At 45.3% G+C, this 18513-nt stretch overlaps 1 protein-coding gene across 3 annotated transcripts in view; it reads right to left on the reverse strand.

Annotated features, from left to right (window-relative positions):
• CHPT1 (choline phosphotransferase 1) overlaps positions 1-18513 on the reverse strand; it is a 322168-nt gene that overhangs the window by 218296 nt on the left and 85359 nt on the right. For all 3 annotated transcript variants that reach the window (XM_069229015.1, XM_069229016.1, XM_069229017.1), the window contains exon 3: positions 2381-2522. In XM_069229015.1, coding sequence (XP_069085116.1) covers positions 2381-2522 — 142 coding nt within the window. The remainder of the gene's footprint in view (positions 1-2380; positions 2523-18513) is intronic.

Raw genomic sequence — 18513 nt, forward strand, 5'->3', positions numbered from 1 at the left:
ATAGCAGGCGCTGTAAGGTCCACTGGTCTTTTGCTTTCTCTTTGGAAACACCTCTAATGGACAATAATAAGATAGGGTTCGATTTATTAACTTTTTTTGCACACATGGGTCACTTTTATGTGAGTGCGCAAAACTGACATTAAAGAAAGCAAACCAGCGAAATTGCTAATTCGCTGTATCAAGACCTATTCACCAATTTTTCAATTTGCAGATTGTACTTACTAGTGGGAGAAAATTGTTAGGCAGTGGTAGGGTTTAGTATTCAAGAAGATGCATGCTCCTATGAGAGTGTCATGGGATGTGGTATGGTGAACGTGGTAAACACACGTGTAGGTATTATTAGTGGGTTTTCCCAAACAATTCAAAAGCCATTTCTGATTAAACCTAAGCCTACTTTAAGTAGGGTCAGTTGGCGTAATTCAAGTGGGAATGGGCATCAAACACCCCAGTACTTAATTTGTAAAAGAATGTGTGACAGTGCTGTTTAATGCTAAATGTCGGCACCACATACACCAAGGATGCATAGTCCTCAATCCACCACAAGCCTTTTTTAGATTGAGCGTGCAAGCACTTTGATCTGTTGTAAGTATTGTGTGCTTTTAACCACGCTCAATGCATGCCCATCACTTTCACTCGTTACTGGGCTTGCCTTTCAAAATTTCTTTGTTATCATTGGTAAATGCTTTCTGTTCGGCTCTCCTTCGGGAGGTTTTGTTACTGCCTTGCAAACTGACCCTGTTACATGAATAATTGCACAACTGTTGATACGTTAGACTGCAAGTGAACTTTTTTCTTTTTGTGTCTCTCCTTCGCACTCATGCTCATGGTGGCCGTGGCGCTTTAAATCGGCTCGCTTATGTCAGTTGTCTTACTTTTTGTTTTCAGTTTAAGTGGCAAGAAAAGTCCAGTTAGGAATTTACAACACTAATAGCTCAAAAACGAGCAAACGCGAGACCTATTGCACTGGAAATGCTTGTATACTCTTTATCTTACGTTCGCTAGCTGCCTTCCCTTTTTTCTTTTGTCTCACACGTTTGCTCTAGCTCGTCTCTTAGTTGTGTTTTTATTTTCTCGTTCTTTCTTTCCCTTCTTTCTTTTATTTCTTTGTAACCCCTTCTCTTTCTCACTTTTGTCTGTTGCATTCCTTTCACTTCTCTTTTTCTGACCCATCGGCTTTCTCTCCTGAGGCTTAGTTATGGAGCAACAGGTGCAGTGGCACCGGGGCCCAGAGACCTACAGACCTCACTCAACTCTGATTACTGCTGTATTTTCCTACTGCAATTGCAGTGAATCATGTTACTTTCTTACTCCAGGGCCCATGACACCGTTACTGCGCCACTTGTCCTCTCCATCTTTACTCCCGATTCCCTCTTTCCTTTCCCCCTCCAATCCGTCCCAAATGATATTTTTGTTATGGTGTTCTGAGCATTACACTCTAATGCCAAAAGTATATTTCCATAAAGGTTTATATGATAATTGTATATGTTTTAAGATAGAGGAAGAAGTTGAATGGGAGTGCTTTAGTTAAAAGTTGGGACACTGGAATTATATGGCAGGAAAAGAAAAAAATATGAGGCACGGTTGAGCAATTTATGTGGCAAGAAAAGTCCATTTATGAATTTACAATGCCAATAGCTCTAACTAAAGAAAATGAGAGACCTATTGCATTGCAAATGCTTGTTTTAAAAGAGTAGTGACAAAAGCTTTGGTTGATAGCTGTGCAGTCAAGTGAGACCCTGAAAAAGGTGCTGCCTTTAAAGGTTTTCCTCAAATGTGGAACAGTAGAGCAAGTAAGAGCATGAATGTAGCTGGCATTAGGATTCTTCCTCGACTGCATCAAAAACGTTTACACCAAATTAAGGTGGGAACATATAAGAAAATAGATTCTCTTAGAAATTTTGAGTCAGTGGAGGCAGACGAACAGAAATACAGCAATATGATCCACTATGTTAGTCTGAGTGAGGAGCAATACAGCTGTTTCTTTCACTATTCTGCATTTCAAGTGTAAAGGAAGTACCAGGTGAAGCTCTCTGCATTTGCAGTTCTGTCACCTAGCATTAATTATTTTTAAAGATGCTCAAGCATAACTCTAAGATTAAATACACTACTCAGAGAAGAATAACAAATAGCTGCATATGCATTCTAACTCTGTGCCATAAGTAAGAAACATCTGTCCCAGGTAACATTTAAATCATTACCAGCTCAAAAACAATTGGTAAAATTGAACACTGATTCAGTAGGGAAAAGTTACTTTGTGCTCGAGTGTCAACACAATGTCTCCCTTTTTGGAAAGTAATAACTGGAATCCATTGCATGGTCCTCACCCTTCTCGCACCCACCCGGGCCCACGCAGAGGCCACACAAAGAGTCATCTACTTACATTCCAAACCTTAGTGTTCCCGAAACATAGGTCTGCCAGTGAGCACAATAGAACATGAACATCCCAATAAAGTTGCAGAAGAACAGCCAGTCTGGGTTTGTTCCAAGCCGACATGCGGCAGTGGTTCCAACAGCAACAAAGACTGAAAGGAAACAAACCTGTGAGGTTAGTTTGAAACAAACCAGTTTACAAATAGAAGAAAAATACAGGACAACAAAGGGCAAACATTCGACTGCATAATCTACTGTATAATGAGATCGAGTTCAAATTTGCAAGAAAAGCCAAAAAGTTCATCGGAAAGGAGGCACTGCACTTTTCCAGGACCCTGCGCTCGTGCTGCAACACTTATTTATGGATTTTAAAGCACGCCTGACCTATTCAGTAATAACTAACACAGCTGGCACCACTGGATGACACAGGTGCCGCCGCTGTATACCGTATAACGCGGACAGGCCCTCTTCCTACGGGGCCTTTGCTGGAATGTGTTGACCCTACAAAACCTTCTGGCACGCCCCCATGAGCTCAGCTCTAGGACTCCAAGGTCAACATGCATTTTGGCAGGAACGTTCTGCAGTTATTTCATGTTGCATTACTTCAACAGTGTAAACAAACACTTCAGACATTCGAACCCTGTCGCTGAGGGACGAAGACTGGAAAAACACTTTTTCGTTCTTATCGTTCTGAATGTGAACATTACATTTCATGTTATTGTACTGCAATATACTTGTCCGGAAGTGCACGTGGTCCCTAAGTGTACAACCATCCGTAATCCTGAATAAATAAATAATAAATACATTCGCAATGAAGAATCATGCTTCAAATGTATCATGCCGTGGATCAAAATATAAAAATAATGTCAAATCATTACTCTAAGAACAATTCACTCCGAATCCCCCCCCCCCCCCCCCCCCCTTACAGGACGGCCATCAACCTAAGACTCCTTGCTGGAATGCTGCACGATTTGCAATTCACGAGATCTAATATTAGCAAGGTGTAAGAAGTCTTGCATCCTACAGAGGTCTATAAAATGAGCACCAGTACATGTGGTAAATGCAACACCTAATCAATAGTGCGTGGGAAAAAAACGTGGAATGAAGTGATAAACGTAGAGCACAATGTTATTTAAACCCTCGGTTATGCATGTTTATTGCCGGTTAATAACAGGAAGCAAGGAAAAAACAAACCTTCCAAGCAGTGGTACCTTGCACCAGCCCAGTGCCTCCTACACAAAGACGCATGGCATGATCGGGCTCCTGTTGTCACTATTTTACTAGGCATGATGGAGGACGATCATTAAAAGGCCCTATACCTTCTCCATCACGGGGTCTTCATCATTGCTTACAACTGACAGGATAACACGGAAGGCAGAATAATGAGAGGTGGACCACAGGAAAAACATCGTGGAGGAAAACATATTATAAAACATATATATTCAATGCAGAAGGCATTGGTGAAAGCATGGAATCATATCAGATTCATGGGCCTGGAATTTTTGCCTAAATCGGCAGCATTGGCAGTTTCACCTCTATGGGAATAGGCCCCGTCTTGACTGACAATGGACATTTGCAGTCCGATGATAACTATAAATGTGAAATGATTAATCTGACTACTGTTTGTTAGAACATCTTGGGCAACTGGTTGAGCCACTAACCTGATCTGTCCAAAACCTCCACACCAAACTGCCAAGCAATACTTTAGCAGTACAGGACGTCTTTGTAATATACAGGGCCTGATTCTGTTCTACGTCTTGCCCAGTAGCTAACTCATGCTCGCTGCTTCCCTGTAGAAATGCCCTAAAAGATCACCCCACACGTGCACCCCATCGTGGAGCCCAAGGGAATTCCACCAGCCTCCGGTTGGTGGATAACTCCTCCATCTTGTGCACCACATGGTGGGCAGCCCAACAGACAACCTGCTAAGCATCTAAAGGTGAAGCCCCTATCCCTGCACACTGCACCAGACCTCCCTCCCGTCACCTCATAAGACATTAGCACTAGCCCAGCTGCCGATCCATGCTGTCTTTACTCAGCCTACAATTACGGCCACCCCAACAGCCACTAAACTACAGATTTTGCCTCGCAAACTGCAGTGGAAGACTGCAGTCAGCATGGACAAATCTAGTGTGCTACTCAGAGGTGCCTTTTGAATCAACCCGAGGGACAGAAAAAAGATACATCATATGTTGCGGGTCCTTGCAGTGTGCCAATGCTTCATTCAAGTCTTGTCTCACTCCATTGTTAAATTGTCATTTTCCAACCAGCCGTTTTGGAATGGGTGAAGGGCCCTTAAAGCACTGGAAGAAAGGGACTTCAGGATGACTGATGCTGGCTACCGAAGTAAAAGGACTTAGCGGAGACTGGCACCCACTATTACCCTTGAAGAGTGCATGTGTTGATATAGTAACCTTAACCAGCACTGCACTGCTGGCCCACATATAATTAAACACTGGGTCTTTAAGCTTTCTAAGCTCCCCTACAATTGCCACATTGCAGCACGTTTGAAAGTTGTATCTAAATTAATTTATTTTACCTTCATAGAGAGTATCTTACACCGGGCAGTATCAATCGATATTTAAATATCAACCAAGCGGCTTGCCTTCGCTGCGTTGAGGAAGGGGTCAAACTATTACATAGGTGTGGAACTACCCACAGCTCTTAGGTTTCTTGGCAGAAGTGCTAATGATCACCAATGAGATTACAGGCCGGAACAAGGCACTCACCCTTCAATTTATCTCTTAGGCCTCTTCCCTAGACCAGCTAAACACAATGTAACCACCAAATTCCTAGACCTTGCCTTGACACTGGCCAGAAGACTAATAACTGTTAAATGGAAAAACGCCAGGGCCCACGTCTTATCAATTGGCGGAAGACCGCATGAGCTGGGTTGACTATGAATGTATTGAAGTATGCCAAACGTTGGAGATGCCCGATGGAGACTGCCCGAGCATGGGAGGGACTGTTGGACGACCTTAAGTGAGACATGATACCTGAACAGGAAGACTCAACCACTACATAAGACAGACCGTGTGATAGGGACTGTGGTTGAACACCTCTCTCCCGGACGGGCTCGATTCTTATGAGTGCGACCCACCAGGAAGACTACCCAGAATGTCTATCTGCATACCACCGCGCTCTCACTGACTCGTCCCATAAGTACATTACATATATTACCCACGTAGAGGATACAGCTGTATACTTCCTGCCAAACCTTGATTGAATGGGGAGATAGGATTTAGGGTAGGGGGAGGTATGAGTTGTGATTATAGGAAACATGTTGCACTTAGTGTTAATGGTGCACGATATTATTATGGGAGGGGTACTACAGTGTACCATGAGGTGGACATGAGAATCACCGCATGCAATGCAGATTGTATTTTATATATGTACACATTTTTTACTACACATACATTCGAGAATGCTTATACTATTTGTGTATATATGTTCCGTTTTACATTTTCAATCTGCCTTTATTAAATGTTTGAAAGTTGTATCATTCCCTTTCAGGTAACATAATTCAACTTTAGAGGCCATGGACTTTATGCTTAAAAATAGCAAACATTAAACATTTTAAAATATCTGAATATATTTCAGGATGTATGGCTGGACATAATAATTTCCAGACTATTTTGCTGTCTGTATATGTAGATGTTATGAAAGTTAAGCTGAAGAATAATTCGAATACAGTTCGTTATAATAACTTTATAAATCATAAGTTAGACCGAATAAATGAATTGGAATGCACGAATGTGAAGCCACAAATTCTTTTCTCTGACAACTTCAATGTTGCATTTTAAATTCATTTTTATTTTACTTTTCCCTACGTATCTGTAGGCTTTATTGAATAATAAGCCTGGGCTACGATTTTTTTTTTTAAAACGAATAAGTACTGGTATCACTTAAAAGGCATAGTTGATACCTCCCAGGATTGATATTTCCACCTTGAAAGAAAGTAAGTCACGTATGATTGCAGGGGGTTGTAAGTTAGATGTCGCATCTAGAGCTACATCTCACCATAAAGATCATCTTGAATGGCAAAATAATGCTACAAGCCAAGTATGCAAACCTTGCTGAATTGGACTTCAATTTAAATCTCTAAACACCCCTAGCTATTGATACCCCAGCATTTAAACCTCAACAAACATAATGATTCTCTTTCCCAAGCTCATGATTCCTCCTAGGTCCCACCACTCGCCTATCATAGATAGCAGGACTCGGTCTTCATCCAGAACTCTCAAAGTGACTCTTCATGGCTCCAGACCTAGGATGCTATTTGTCATCGCATCAGTGATGTCACCCTACTGCCCCACAGAATCCCATGCACTCTACCACCACATGGTTTTGCCAGTTACATTTTTTATGGATGCTCATTCGTGTCTGTCTTCCTCAAATCAAAACCTATCTGGAAAAATGCCTCAACATACATAACCTGTTATCCTATCACCCATACTGATAGTTCCTCAAACAGTTTACCCTCATTTGCCTGAGACATCCTTAGCCTTGTTCAAAGTATCCTCACAATCCTGATTAGGAGACTGATAGAGTGGACTGATTCATTGAACACCCAAGGCACACAGGACTTGGATAATATGGGTCTTTTTTAAGTAGCTGGACAACTGACCCACTCCAGCAGTTTTTGCCAGGACCTTCTGCTCTTCCTGGTCCCAGAGCTCTGGATCCCAATTCATGAGCACTGGCCTGTTCAGACTATACTATAATCGACTTTGTTACTGGTAGAAAGCGGAGAGTCAAACCAAATTCAATTCTCAGATATGTGGCCTCCCATGCAGAAACTGGCCAAACATCCTGCTTCGCTCAAGGTCTTATTGCTATAGAGGACTCTTCTTTGTCACTTTCCACTGATTTATTAGCCCATATGGAGAGCAAGCTCACCCCTAACTATCCTTGCTTCACAGGCATATCTCAGGCTGCCAAGAATGAAATGCTACAAAAGAAAGGACACATTACGTATGCAAAATGTACATCACCAACATGTAATTAATTTGTCTGGTTTATAAAGATAATGAACTAGGAGAATTCTAGAATATATGGTGCCAAATATATTTGAAAGGCGTACAATATTTGCTGGCTGTGTGAGGGCGTACATACAGCATATGCGAGAGTGATAGCGCTGGATGTGTTCAAACACGCACACAGAATACTGTAGAGTGAAAGCAGGCAAGCAACGCATGGAGAAGTAACCAAACCAGCTCATGGTGTGTGGAACACTAATCCTTTCACTGCGTGCGTGGGAGTCTGCACACAGCATCGCTAAACTGTAACAATGCTGAATGTCAGCACGCGCACACACTGGGAGGGAGTGAGGGCGTGCAAGGCCTTTCTTATCATTACTATGCGTTTTTGTAACACCCTGCTGCCATTTGTGTTGTTTGTTACTCAATGGATTTTGTCAATGTGCAAGGATGGGAGTTGTTATGGACTGATGTTGTATGTGAGGTTCTGAGCTGTGTTCCGAGTCACTTATGGACACTTAGGAGTGCAGGTGTCTGAAGCGCTAACAGCCTTGTGTATACCTCTACAGGAACCTGCACAGGATGCCTCTTGCTTACTTAGTATCCGAGGATCATAGCTTGATACCAAGCGAGTCCCACTGAAGGCAACATAAGAGCAAACATCGAATATATTCTATTTAACGAGTGCATAATTTGTAAAAAATAATAATAGGTGCCAGAACCCTCGTCAAGAGCCCACTACAGCTTGCCCCACCCAATGTCCCTCCAGCACAGCAAATGACGGCACCAGCATAAATACTATCACACTCCTACAAGTGTGCCAATGACAATTCGGACTATTCCAGTTCCCGAACTGCAAGGACAACTCCGTAGACTACCCTACCCTACGTAACGTGAGAAGTTCACAATGAAACCCAGTACTGAATAGATGTTGGCATGAAGGATGAAAGCAAAACAATGCAAGGTTCACTTACACTATGTGCCAACCTAACACACGAGTGCTGCAACAGGAGGTTCGTAGCATAATGTCCAACAGATGGACTGCACTGCATCAGCAATAGCAATAACTGACCAGTGGGAGGCTGGGGGGCGTTGCCTGCTTCCTGGAAACACCTGCACAGTTCCTTTGCTCCCGCCTGGGGAGACAGCATTTTTTAACTACAGCCATCTACTTCGGTTCTCTGCCCGGGAGTGTGTGGACAGGAAATGACTGCACTCTCCCTTGCAGAGAACTCAAGTGTTCCTAGGGTACGGCTCCCCAAGTTGCTGTAATGTGTTGGGGCCAGGGGACTCTGTTGACTGTTTAAGGTCCCAGACACGCACCCACTCCCATTTTTGATAAATTCCACCCTGAGGGATGGGGTGCCCCCGGCCTGAAGAGGCTCGGGGTGGAAGGCTGCATGCACTCCTTGCCTTTAAACTCCGTTGTGCTGCTCCGATGGGTCCACCCCAGGTGGTTTATTTTTGTAAAATGAGTGGAAACCTGCAGATTCATGGATCCACTGCAAATTTGCACCAATATTTTTTCAAATATATATTTTTTTCCATGACTCAGGGGACTGAGCCCTAAGTCCTAACATGGGTGCCGTCAAAACATGTTGATGAGGTGGCAGCCAATCAAATTTCATCTCAAAGTTTTCCAGCGCCACCAATCCAACACGGCGTCAAATACACAACATTTTTGAGTCTTAGTTTCTCAAAAACTACTGTGCAGATTTACATGAAATCATAAAAAGCACATGCACACTCTCTGCACCAAGATCTAGCTTTCTGACAAATTTGATGTAAATCTGTTCAGCTGTTTGGACTGTAGTTGCGTCTAAATTGCCTATGGAAAAATGAATGGTGAAAACGCATTTTGGGACCCCCGCCCTCTCTTTTTCTCAGCCCGTACTTGGTGGATCACCCTGAAATATTTAAAGCAGGAGGTAAGGTGGATGAGACTTTTTTTGGAAAGTTTTGTGAATAGTCTTATAACGTCGCCAAGGTAATAGGCAAACCAAAAATGCTTTTCCTATGGAAACACGATCCAAACTATAACTAACCAGTGACTACCGCTACTCGGTACTTATATATATATCATAACACTTAGCTGACTGTAGTTCATATAGGCTGCTTAATGATCTCTGTCACTGTTTGACACTCTTACACTCACATAAGACACATCTGCTAAAGGGAAGGTTCATCACCCAGTATTGTACTAGTCCACAGCAATAAACCACCAATTTCCATGTGATAAATCATGGAATAACTAAACAGATCAGCCACAAGTCACTGGCTAACAGATGATTTTAACTTAGTTCACCACTGCACGTCCCGACTAGGTACATCTTAAGGCTGCTCCTTGATATCTCATATTGGCAATCAGATATGGAATGATAATAACCAAGTCCATTCTAGCAAATGTTTCCACCATTTGTCCCTTTAACCTACGCCTGCACTGGACCATAAACGTTAAACAGAATATCTCAGAACAGACAACCCAGTGCAACATCCAGCTAAGTGAACTACGAACTAAGAAATACCATAAATGGCCCTGCAAAGCTGGTCAAAGTTGCCAGCTTACTGAAAACCATAAAATGAGCACCAGTTTCTCACAGGCCTTCATCCATCACACCACTAAGCATCTCAACTATCCTCACGTATGGCACGGAAACACTTCCCACACTGGATTAAAACAAAAACAACACACTTCCAACCACACACACCACACGGGGAGGCGTGCTACCCATGTAAGCAAGCTCTTCAGAGCCCCACACAGGGATAGAAAGTGTTATATAAATGTTGCAATACAATAAAATATTAAATATGACATTTTCCCTAACAGTTTACAATTAAAACATAATTCATTTTCCTTAATTATTTATATTCAATATGCTTGAATTGCAGAGAAGTGCCACCAATCCTATGGTCATTGTATAAATATAGTCATGATTTCATTTTCAGATTGTTTAATTTTTAAATGCTTTTTTTTTTTTTTTATAGCGGAGTGAAACAAATGTGTACCAAGCCAATCAGTGTATAGATGTAAAAAATGAACCTTCAAGGCAATGCCTAGAATTGTCATATTTTCATTTGTAGAGAACACGATCGCTATAGGCTGCGAACTGAAAAGAAATGAGGGGAGCTGTTTGGACAAAACTCTAAATTACAATCAGAGGCACATAGGAACAGAAGATCACATCTGTACATATATCATGGAGGCAGATCTCAATGGCCTGTAGTAAAAAAACAAAAGTACTAACGCAAATTAAAAGACATGGCTTTAGAACTATTCAACCAAAGAGCACTATGGAAATACACAAATTGCAAATATAAAAATTTGTGAAACTTGTTTTTATCTCAGTCATTCAAATCGTCAGGCCTACTATAAAGCTTGTACAATGTATGAATAGGATTGTTTCAACAGAGACTGGCTACAACTTTTCCCTTAAACAGATTACAGGGACACATTGAGTATTTTGTATTTCTGGGGCTGTTTACATTACACAAATGCATAACTTAATGTACAGTAATTATAATTTGTATAGCTGTAAACTGAGGTTGTAAACAATTTTATGCGCCTAGATGAAAAAAGCTATTGAGAAATAAAGTTATATTTTAGTTGAAGTATCAGATTATGGTAGTATCAGTTTACTATACCGCTGAGTGTTTTAATGCTGGCTAGTGTGTGGAAATTTCTGTCAGATCACAGTGTTAAAGCGAAGCACAGACAGGCTGATGTACACATTTAACCTACAACCCCAGTTTACCACTTCCAGAAAACATAGTGCATAAATAATAAAGGATAGAGGTGTACTTATAGCATTTTGGGTGGGCGTTGCATGAAGAAGTGTCATAACGCCATGCGTTTCTCACAAACTCAGGACCACCATTACTTTGGCTTTCTCTTCTAACAGATTAGTACTACTCATTCCTAAACAAGTACCCAACAAAGCATAAAGGGTGCATAAATCTGGTTGCAGGTTAATAGCAGGTTTAATGAAAACCGCTGCCTAATAAAGCCAAATAAACAATTCCTTAAAACAGTATGCTGTATCTCAACCAACGATTGATCACACTGCATGCTGATGTCACCCTAAAATACACTAGACTGCATTTAATAATCAAAGAAAAAGAGATATGTTCAAACACACATAGCAAAAGTGGCAAATTCCAATAGAGAGCATTCCAAACCTACGTGGATATGGTGTGGTCTGAACTTCGGGAGTGTACAGATTGGAAAAGCAAAGCCTAAAATGCCCCAAACCTGTAGGAATCCTCTCAGGACGAGTGGTAGCTAGAACTAAGTGCACTATGCGAATACACAAATACCAAGTAATAAAACTTGTGAAACCATTTTTTTTTTATCTTAGCCGTTCAAATCGTGAGTCCTACGAAAAGGCTTGTGCAGTCAATGTATGAGTGTGATTTCCCTTCAGCGGAATTTAAGGACAGAGTATTGTGTATTACTGGGACTGTACACATTACATAAATGTACAATTTAATGTACAGAAATTACTAAGGGACTTAAATGGTGCAAAGAACAGTGGGCATTTGAGGGCTTACAACCTCGACTGTCACCATCTATAGTCCAAATCCAGTCTCTGTGAGTGGGTCAGTGTCATATAAGGTAAACCATTGGGATTTGTGTTTTTATTTTAAACATAATTTAAAATGCCTTTCTTATTGTTTTCTGAGTTTTCCGGTAATTATCCCAACAGCTAAGAAAGAGGATCAAAATCCTATTATGGAGAAGAGAGATTACTCCACCAAAAAGTAGTAAAACTGAAAGATGAGATCAACAAGCAAACATACATGAGCTGTTGACAAGAGTCAGATACGTTTGAGGTGGCTAGGGGGGCGTTGCTTGGCCACCACCTCGTGAGGCTATGCAGGACAGGGGCTCAAATTTGGCTTTTATCCTGCTAGGACCAGCTGCCCAGAGTTGCCTGGAGCGGTTCCCCCGAGCTGGGAGGCTGCTGGATGCCGCAGGGTTTGGCGGTGGTGCGACTCGCCAGTAGGGGCTGAGGCTGACGTGGAGTGTGGAGGCGGTGCCGGGCCTGTGGCCCGCCTCACTGGATTTGGGCGAGAGTGGGCCTGTCTTCGGCGCTCCTGCGGGCGGTAGTGCCCCCGACGCTTGGTGGCTCCGGGGCTTTCCTTCCGCGCCACGAGTACCTTGAGGAGTCAGTGTTCCGCGGGGCATGTTCAGCGGTTTGGGTTGGACCGCAGGCCCTGCAGATGCTAGTGTTGGCATGCCAGCGGCCTAGGCGGGTGGGGATGGACGTCAGCTCCGTCGCGCGGCCTGGACGGGCCGCAACTAGTTGCATACGGGGGTGCGTCGGTGCCCTGGGGACGTGGTTGGATGGCGGCCCCCCTGCTTCTGAGACTTGGTTTGGTGGCTCTGTTGGTGCCTCTCCCACTGGCTCCCTGCCGGGGCCCCCTCAGCGGTGCTGGTCGGGCCATAGGCCCGGCGGTTTGGAGTCTCTGCCGTGGTGGGCACTGTGGGGGCCCAGGGTCTGCTGTTGGAGTGGATGGGGGCTGCCGGCCGGGGCCCATTTTCGTTTGGAGAAACGCGCTGGCTCTGGCTGGAGTCTTCTGGTGAATACTTACCTTAAGGCGCACTAGGAGGTTGGCGGATCCCCTTATCCTTCCTTTGGCCCGGGCGGCTGTCCGAGTTGGAGGGTTGTACAACGTGCGCCTGAGAGCAGTGGTGTGTCCTAACTGCGATGGTGAAAGCGGACCAGAAACAGCCCAAACTTACGTTTGAGGGCAAAAAGAAATGCAGCCACGCAGGCAGGTCGTTGGAACACCTGCCCCCGGAAGAGGACGCGCAATCGCCCTCCGTGAAGGCTATGTTTGTGGACCTTAAGCACAGCTTTGCTAGCATAGATGGAAAGTTAGATCATTTGACTGAGCAAATGGATCGTCTGAAGGAGAGGGTGGACAACCATGCCACCCGCCTCGAACATGTGGACTCTCGCACACTGGATTTGGAGGATGGTTGTTGTGGTGATGGAGTGAAGTTATTGCACATAACGCAACAATATCTGCATCTTGGGTCTTCCGGAGACGACGGCCATGGGAGAGATGAAAGATTACGTTTAAACTATGTTAACCAGACTCTTCCCTGGTGAGCTCTCTCAGGTGCTTGTGGTAGAGCGGGAGTCGCTTGGCCCGTGGCCTCCGTCGGAGACTCCAGCGCAACCAATTATTGTGTGTTTACTGAATTATTGGAACAGGGACACAATACTTCGGCTGGCCAGGGAGTGTTGCCCAGTGATGTATAATAACAACGAGCTTAGAATCTTCCCGGACTACACACCAGGGGTGCAGGCGGCCTGCAGGGTGCTCTGCCTGGTCAAGCGCACTTTCAGTCAGACGGAAGCTAAGTTCTCTCTCATTTAACCTGCCAAGCTGCGTGTACTACATAAGGGCAAGTTACACTTTTTTACAGACCCCAAACAGGCAACCAAATATGCTAAGACTATTCCTAAAAGTGCCTCCAGCTTGCACATAGGCGGATGGGGCGGGTTGTGATGCCCCGTTGACAGTGATAATTATTAAAACTTGTTCCGTTGTTGGTGGCCGAGGGGGCTCCTACATTGCAGGCTAGAATCGGACAAGTTTTGACTTGGGTCTGCTCTGATGTGGCCGGCTTTGGACTATGGATGGTATCCTGATGCTCCTGCCTATCCACCCCAACCGGGGCAGTTAACGGATGGCCTCGCCGACGTTCCGATGGATGAGTCCAACCAAGTTGTTTGTTGCTATGCTGTGGGTTATGAGTTAGGGCGTGGGTGGGTTTGCTAGGCTGGCCCAACTGGGGGGTCAGCGTGGGTGGGGAATTGCAATGTTTGTTGTTGGGGTTGTTGGTATTGTCTCTATTCCCCGCCCCCCTCTCTTTCCCTCCCTTCCACAGCTGTTGCTTTATGTATGGAGGCTGGAGGCGCAATGCGATTTGACAGACTGTTGGGATGGCGTATACAAATGTGACTGCTGTTTGGCGTCTTACTTGGAATGCCAGGGGGCTGAATGATGGACGCAAGATGAGATTGCTGTCAGCCTATACGCAGCGCCATGCGATTGATATCCGTATGCTGTAGGAGACTCACCTGGTTGAGGGAACAAGAGCAAGGGTGAAGGCTGGCTAGATTGGCGAGAGCCATATGGTGGTGTACTCTGGCTATGCGCGATCTTGATCAGGAAAGGGCTGCTGTGGAGCACAGGCAGGGTGCTCGCGGACCCGCGGGGTCGATATGTCATGCTGAAGGATATTTTGCATGATAGGCTGTTCCGTCTGGTGTCAATACACAGCCCCAATGTTGACGACCCTGAATTCTTTGGGGAAGTTTGGCGATTGATTGGCTCATTGGGCCCTGGTTCTCTACTATGGGGCGGTGATTTCAATGTGGTCTTGGACCCGGAGGCAGACCGTGAGAGCCGGGCCAGAGCGCAGCATGTGGCGGCCGCGAGAACATTGTCTCATATCATGGCTGATGGAGCTCTCGTGGACCTGTGGAGGGCACAGCATGGTGGAGATAGGGAGGGCACATGCATTAATTATACACATGGCAGCTGGTCTAGAATCGACAGGTGGCTGGGCACTAGAGATGTGGAGCTCTGGACGAAGTCATGCCTTGCACCTTATTGGATCATTCGCCGGTTCTGCTGGAGCTGCACATGCCTGGGGGCCCCGGCCGCAAGTTTTTGTGGAGGTTGCCCTGTGGAGCGCTGAGAGACCAGGCCTTCAGGGAATCCGCACTGCTATGGTGGATTACTTTGATGTTAATCAAGGTTCAGTATCCTCGGGGGCACTTTATGGGAGGCCTTCAAGGTCGTAATCCGTGAAATTTGCCTTGCTAAGCAACAAAGGGTGCTAAAGGCGCTTAGATGGGAGTTGGGGGCGCAGCCTGGAGCGGCGATTGGCTTCTGGCTGTTCTGGCAGCCTCCTGGCTGAACTCAGGGAGGTGTTGACTTGGTATGAGGAGGCGGCGCTTCGCGACGTATGCTTTCTGGGTAAGGATGCTAAGGCGAGGAGATATGGTGAGGGCGAGAGGGCTGGAAGAACACTGGCTGCTATGCTCCGCAAGCTGTGGGCTGGGAACTATATACTGGAATTGACTGAATTGGCAGGAGTACTCCGGACAGGTATGGAGGAGGTCAAGCGTGTCTTGACCGACTTTTATTCGGACCTGTATGCTGAGCAGCCAGGGACAAGCGCTACAGCCACTGCTAATTATTTTGAGGATATTAGCCTGCTTTGGCTTGAGAATTCGCACAGACAATATCTAGATGCCCCCGTCTTGGTGGAGGATGTGGTTCAGGCTATACGCAGCTTACTGTGAGATAAGGTCCCGGGACTGGACGGCTAGACGCCTGCCTGAAGGAGTATGCAGATATACTAGTGCAGCACCTCCTCGAGGTTTATGCTGAGGCGTTTGAGATGGTGCCCTCCCGGGCTCGTTGCAGAAAGCACTCGTTGTGACTATTTTAAAGCCTGGAAAGGACCCAAGTAGTTGCGATTCCTATCGGCCACGTTTGCTAGTAAATATAGACAATACGATTCTGGCGAAACTCACTGCGGCCCGTCTGCTGCTCCTGCTCCCTTCTTTAGTGCTGCCGAACCAGTCTGGCTTCGTGCCAGAACATTCAACATTGTATAATCTCTGCACCTTCATTGTGATCTCCCATATGATCGGCCCTGAGGATCCAGCGGCGGCGGTCTATCTGGATGCCACGAAGGTGTTTGATTCGCTTGCATGGCCGTACATGTTCCCAGGTTCATCCAATTGATCCGCCTGTTGTACTGGGAGCCGACTGCCTGATTGAGACCAAACAGGATGTTGTCGGACTCCTTTCCGATTGCCAGGGGCTCTCGCCAAGGATGCCCCCTCTCGCCGCTGCTTTTCACAGTGGCGATGGAACCCCTTGCGGTGCAACTGAGACAGCATCATAATCATAGGACGCTGGCGTTACGGCAGCACCCCATCCCAGTTTCTATGTACGCGGATGATGTTGCATTATATGTCAGCGACCCGCAGATACACCTCAATATATTGTTGGATGAAGTAGTTTGATTCGGCTAGATCTCTGGGATCACAATAAACTGGTCAAAGTCAGTGGTGATGCTCTTTTCTGATGCTATGCTGCAGTGCTGCTCCAGCTATCCCCTCTGCTGGGTGGACGGGCCGGTGCAATATTTGGGTATTTGGCTGAGCCGGAGGTTGGAGGAGCTGTTGTCAGCCAACTATGGTAAGGCCGTTGCGTGGTTGGAAGATAAGGTGGCGGCTTGGCGCTCGCTGCCATTCTCGCTGACCGGACGCATCGCGATAGCAAAGATGGTGATTCTGCCTAAATTCTTGTATCTCTTTGTTAACTTACCTCTTGTCCTCACAACTGGTTTCCTGAAATGACTTAAATCCTCGCTCGTGGCCTTCGCATGGGCGGGTGGGCAGCCCAGAATTTCATGGGAGACTCTGACTCTTCCGTTCGAACAGGGAGATCTCCCGGCCCCGGATCTCAAACTTTATTATCACTGCGCACAGGCCCACTTTGTGCAGTTTTGGTTACACCCCATACGTTATTTGCCACATCTGGCTCCTGAACATTGACTTGGTATGGCCTGACAGGCTAGCTGGGGTGATTGGCGGACCAGCCGGGCTCCGTCAGCGAGGTGTGGACACTGTGGAGTGCTCGGCGCAGACCTGGGCGAGCTTGCTGCTGCGTCCTGGGGTGCACGAGGTGTTTGTGCCTTTGATGCCGGTGCGGGATGTAGTGGGCCTTCCTCCGTCAGAGGATTGCCAACTAAATGAATGCCTTTTGGAGTTAAATATGAATACTTTGGGGTCTTGGTTTCCAGAGGGGATGTTTGTCTCCTTGGAGAGCGCACTACGAGCCTTCTGTGACACCGTGCTCTACCGATTCTTCTTCTTCAGGATCAGGGCCATGTTGCGGGCGCGGTACTCCTGCTTTCCCGGGAGACCCCCGTTGTGTTGAGCACTGGAAATAGTATACACGGCACCGTCCCCCCGTCAACTCATTATGAATCTATATGTTTGTAAGCAGAATACGGTGCCTCCTGTTGAGTCCAAAGGTAAGGTTCATTGGGAGGCGAATATGGGTGCGCCCATTCTGGATAAGATGTGGCGATTCTGCTGTGCGCAGATGCGGGAGCTCTCCCCTAACTACAGATTGCGTCTTATACATTTCAACTTTTTACATCGTCTGTACTATACCCTAGCAGATTAAAGAAAATGGGCAAATGCAATAAAATAAATAAATAAAAGTTTGAGGAGGCTACACTATTTTAGATTGTTTCTGGAAGAAGCTTTTGTTTCTTTTTACGAACAATGCCCTGATAAGCCTTCAGAAATTAGCAGCTAAGTGCCGTAGTGACTTATTCATATGTGTCCACTGTGTGCTGGTCCTTCATTTGAAAGGATATTTATTTGCAGTCACTGCACCACAGAAACTAGTCAAATAGTCATTGGAAGGATTTAAAAAAAAAAAAACACAGTTATAGTCACAGTCCAGCATGGATCAGCGGATACAGGACTGCCATAATAAACGGCCAACTGTTGGCAACACTGATAGCCAGTAAATTTGGTGTCGGAATTGCTTCATCGGTGTTTTGGGAGACACCAATAGTCAAGCAGACTTCCACATTGGTGGCACCCGGAATGCCAATTTAACATTCCCTGTGTTTGCCTTAATCTACTTCTATTGCCTTCCCCACTATTGTGAAGGAATTTGCCACTGAAACCTTGGTGTCTATCTTTTGCTTCTAAATCATACTTGCCATTTTTCTATCAAACTTTCAACCACGATGAGGAAGTCAAACAATGTACAAGGCTCTACAATGTATTCATAATACAATCAAAATATTTTCTCTATTCATTTACCCATGACATTAATTAATCTAGTCATTTGTCTCCTGACTGCCTGTTTTGAGGTACTTCACAGAAAAGTGAACTCTCAAGGAATAGACCGCAATGATTAACTGCAGTTTTGGGAAGCTAGGCCAGGAAAATAAAGACATCGCTGCGTCTGGGTGCCAAAAAAAACGTGAACGATTTTTGGCAAGCAGCACAGTACCCCAGAACACAAAAGGATTAGTGGTGGATTAATATAGGGAAATATGAGTTGATCTGAGCAGTGGACACTTGACTCTGTGAGTTGGATT

The sequence above is a fragment of the Pleurodeles waltl genome, chromosome 4_1 (genome assembly GCF_031143425.1).
Source record: "Pleurodeles waltl isolate 20211129_DDA chromosome 4_1, aPleWal1.hap1.20221129, whole genome shotgun sequence".
NCBI classification, from domain to species: domain Eukaryota; kingdom Metazoa; phylum Chordata; class Amphibia; order Caudata; family Salamandridae; genus Pleurodeles; species Pleurodeles waltl.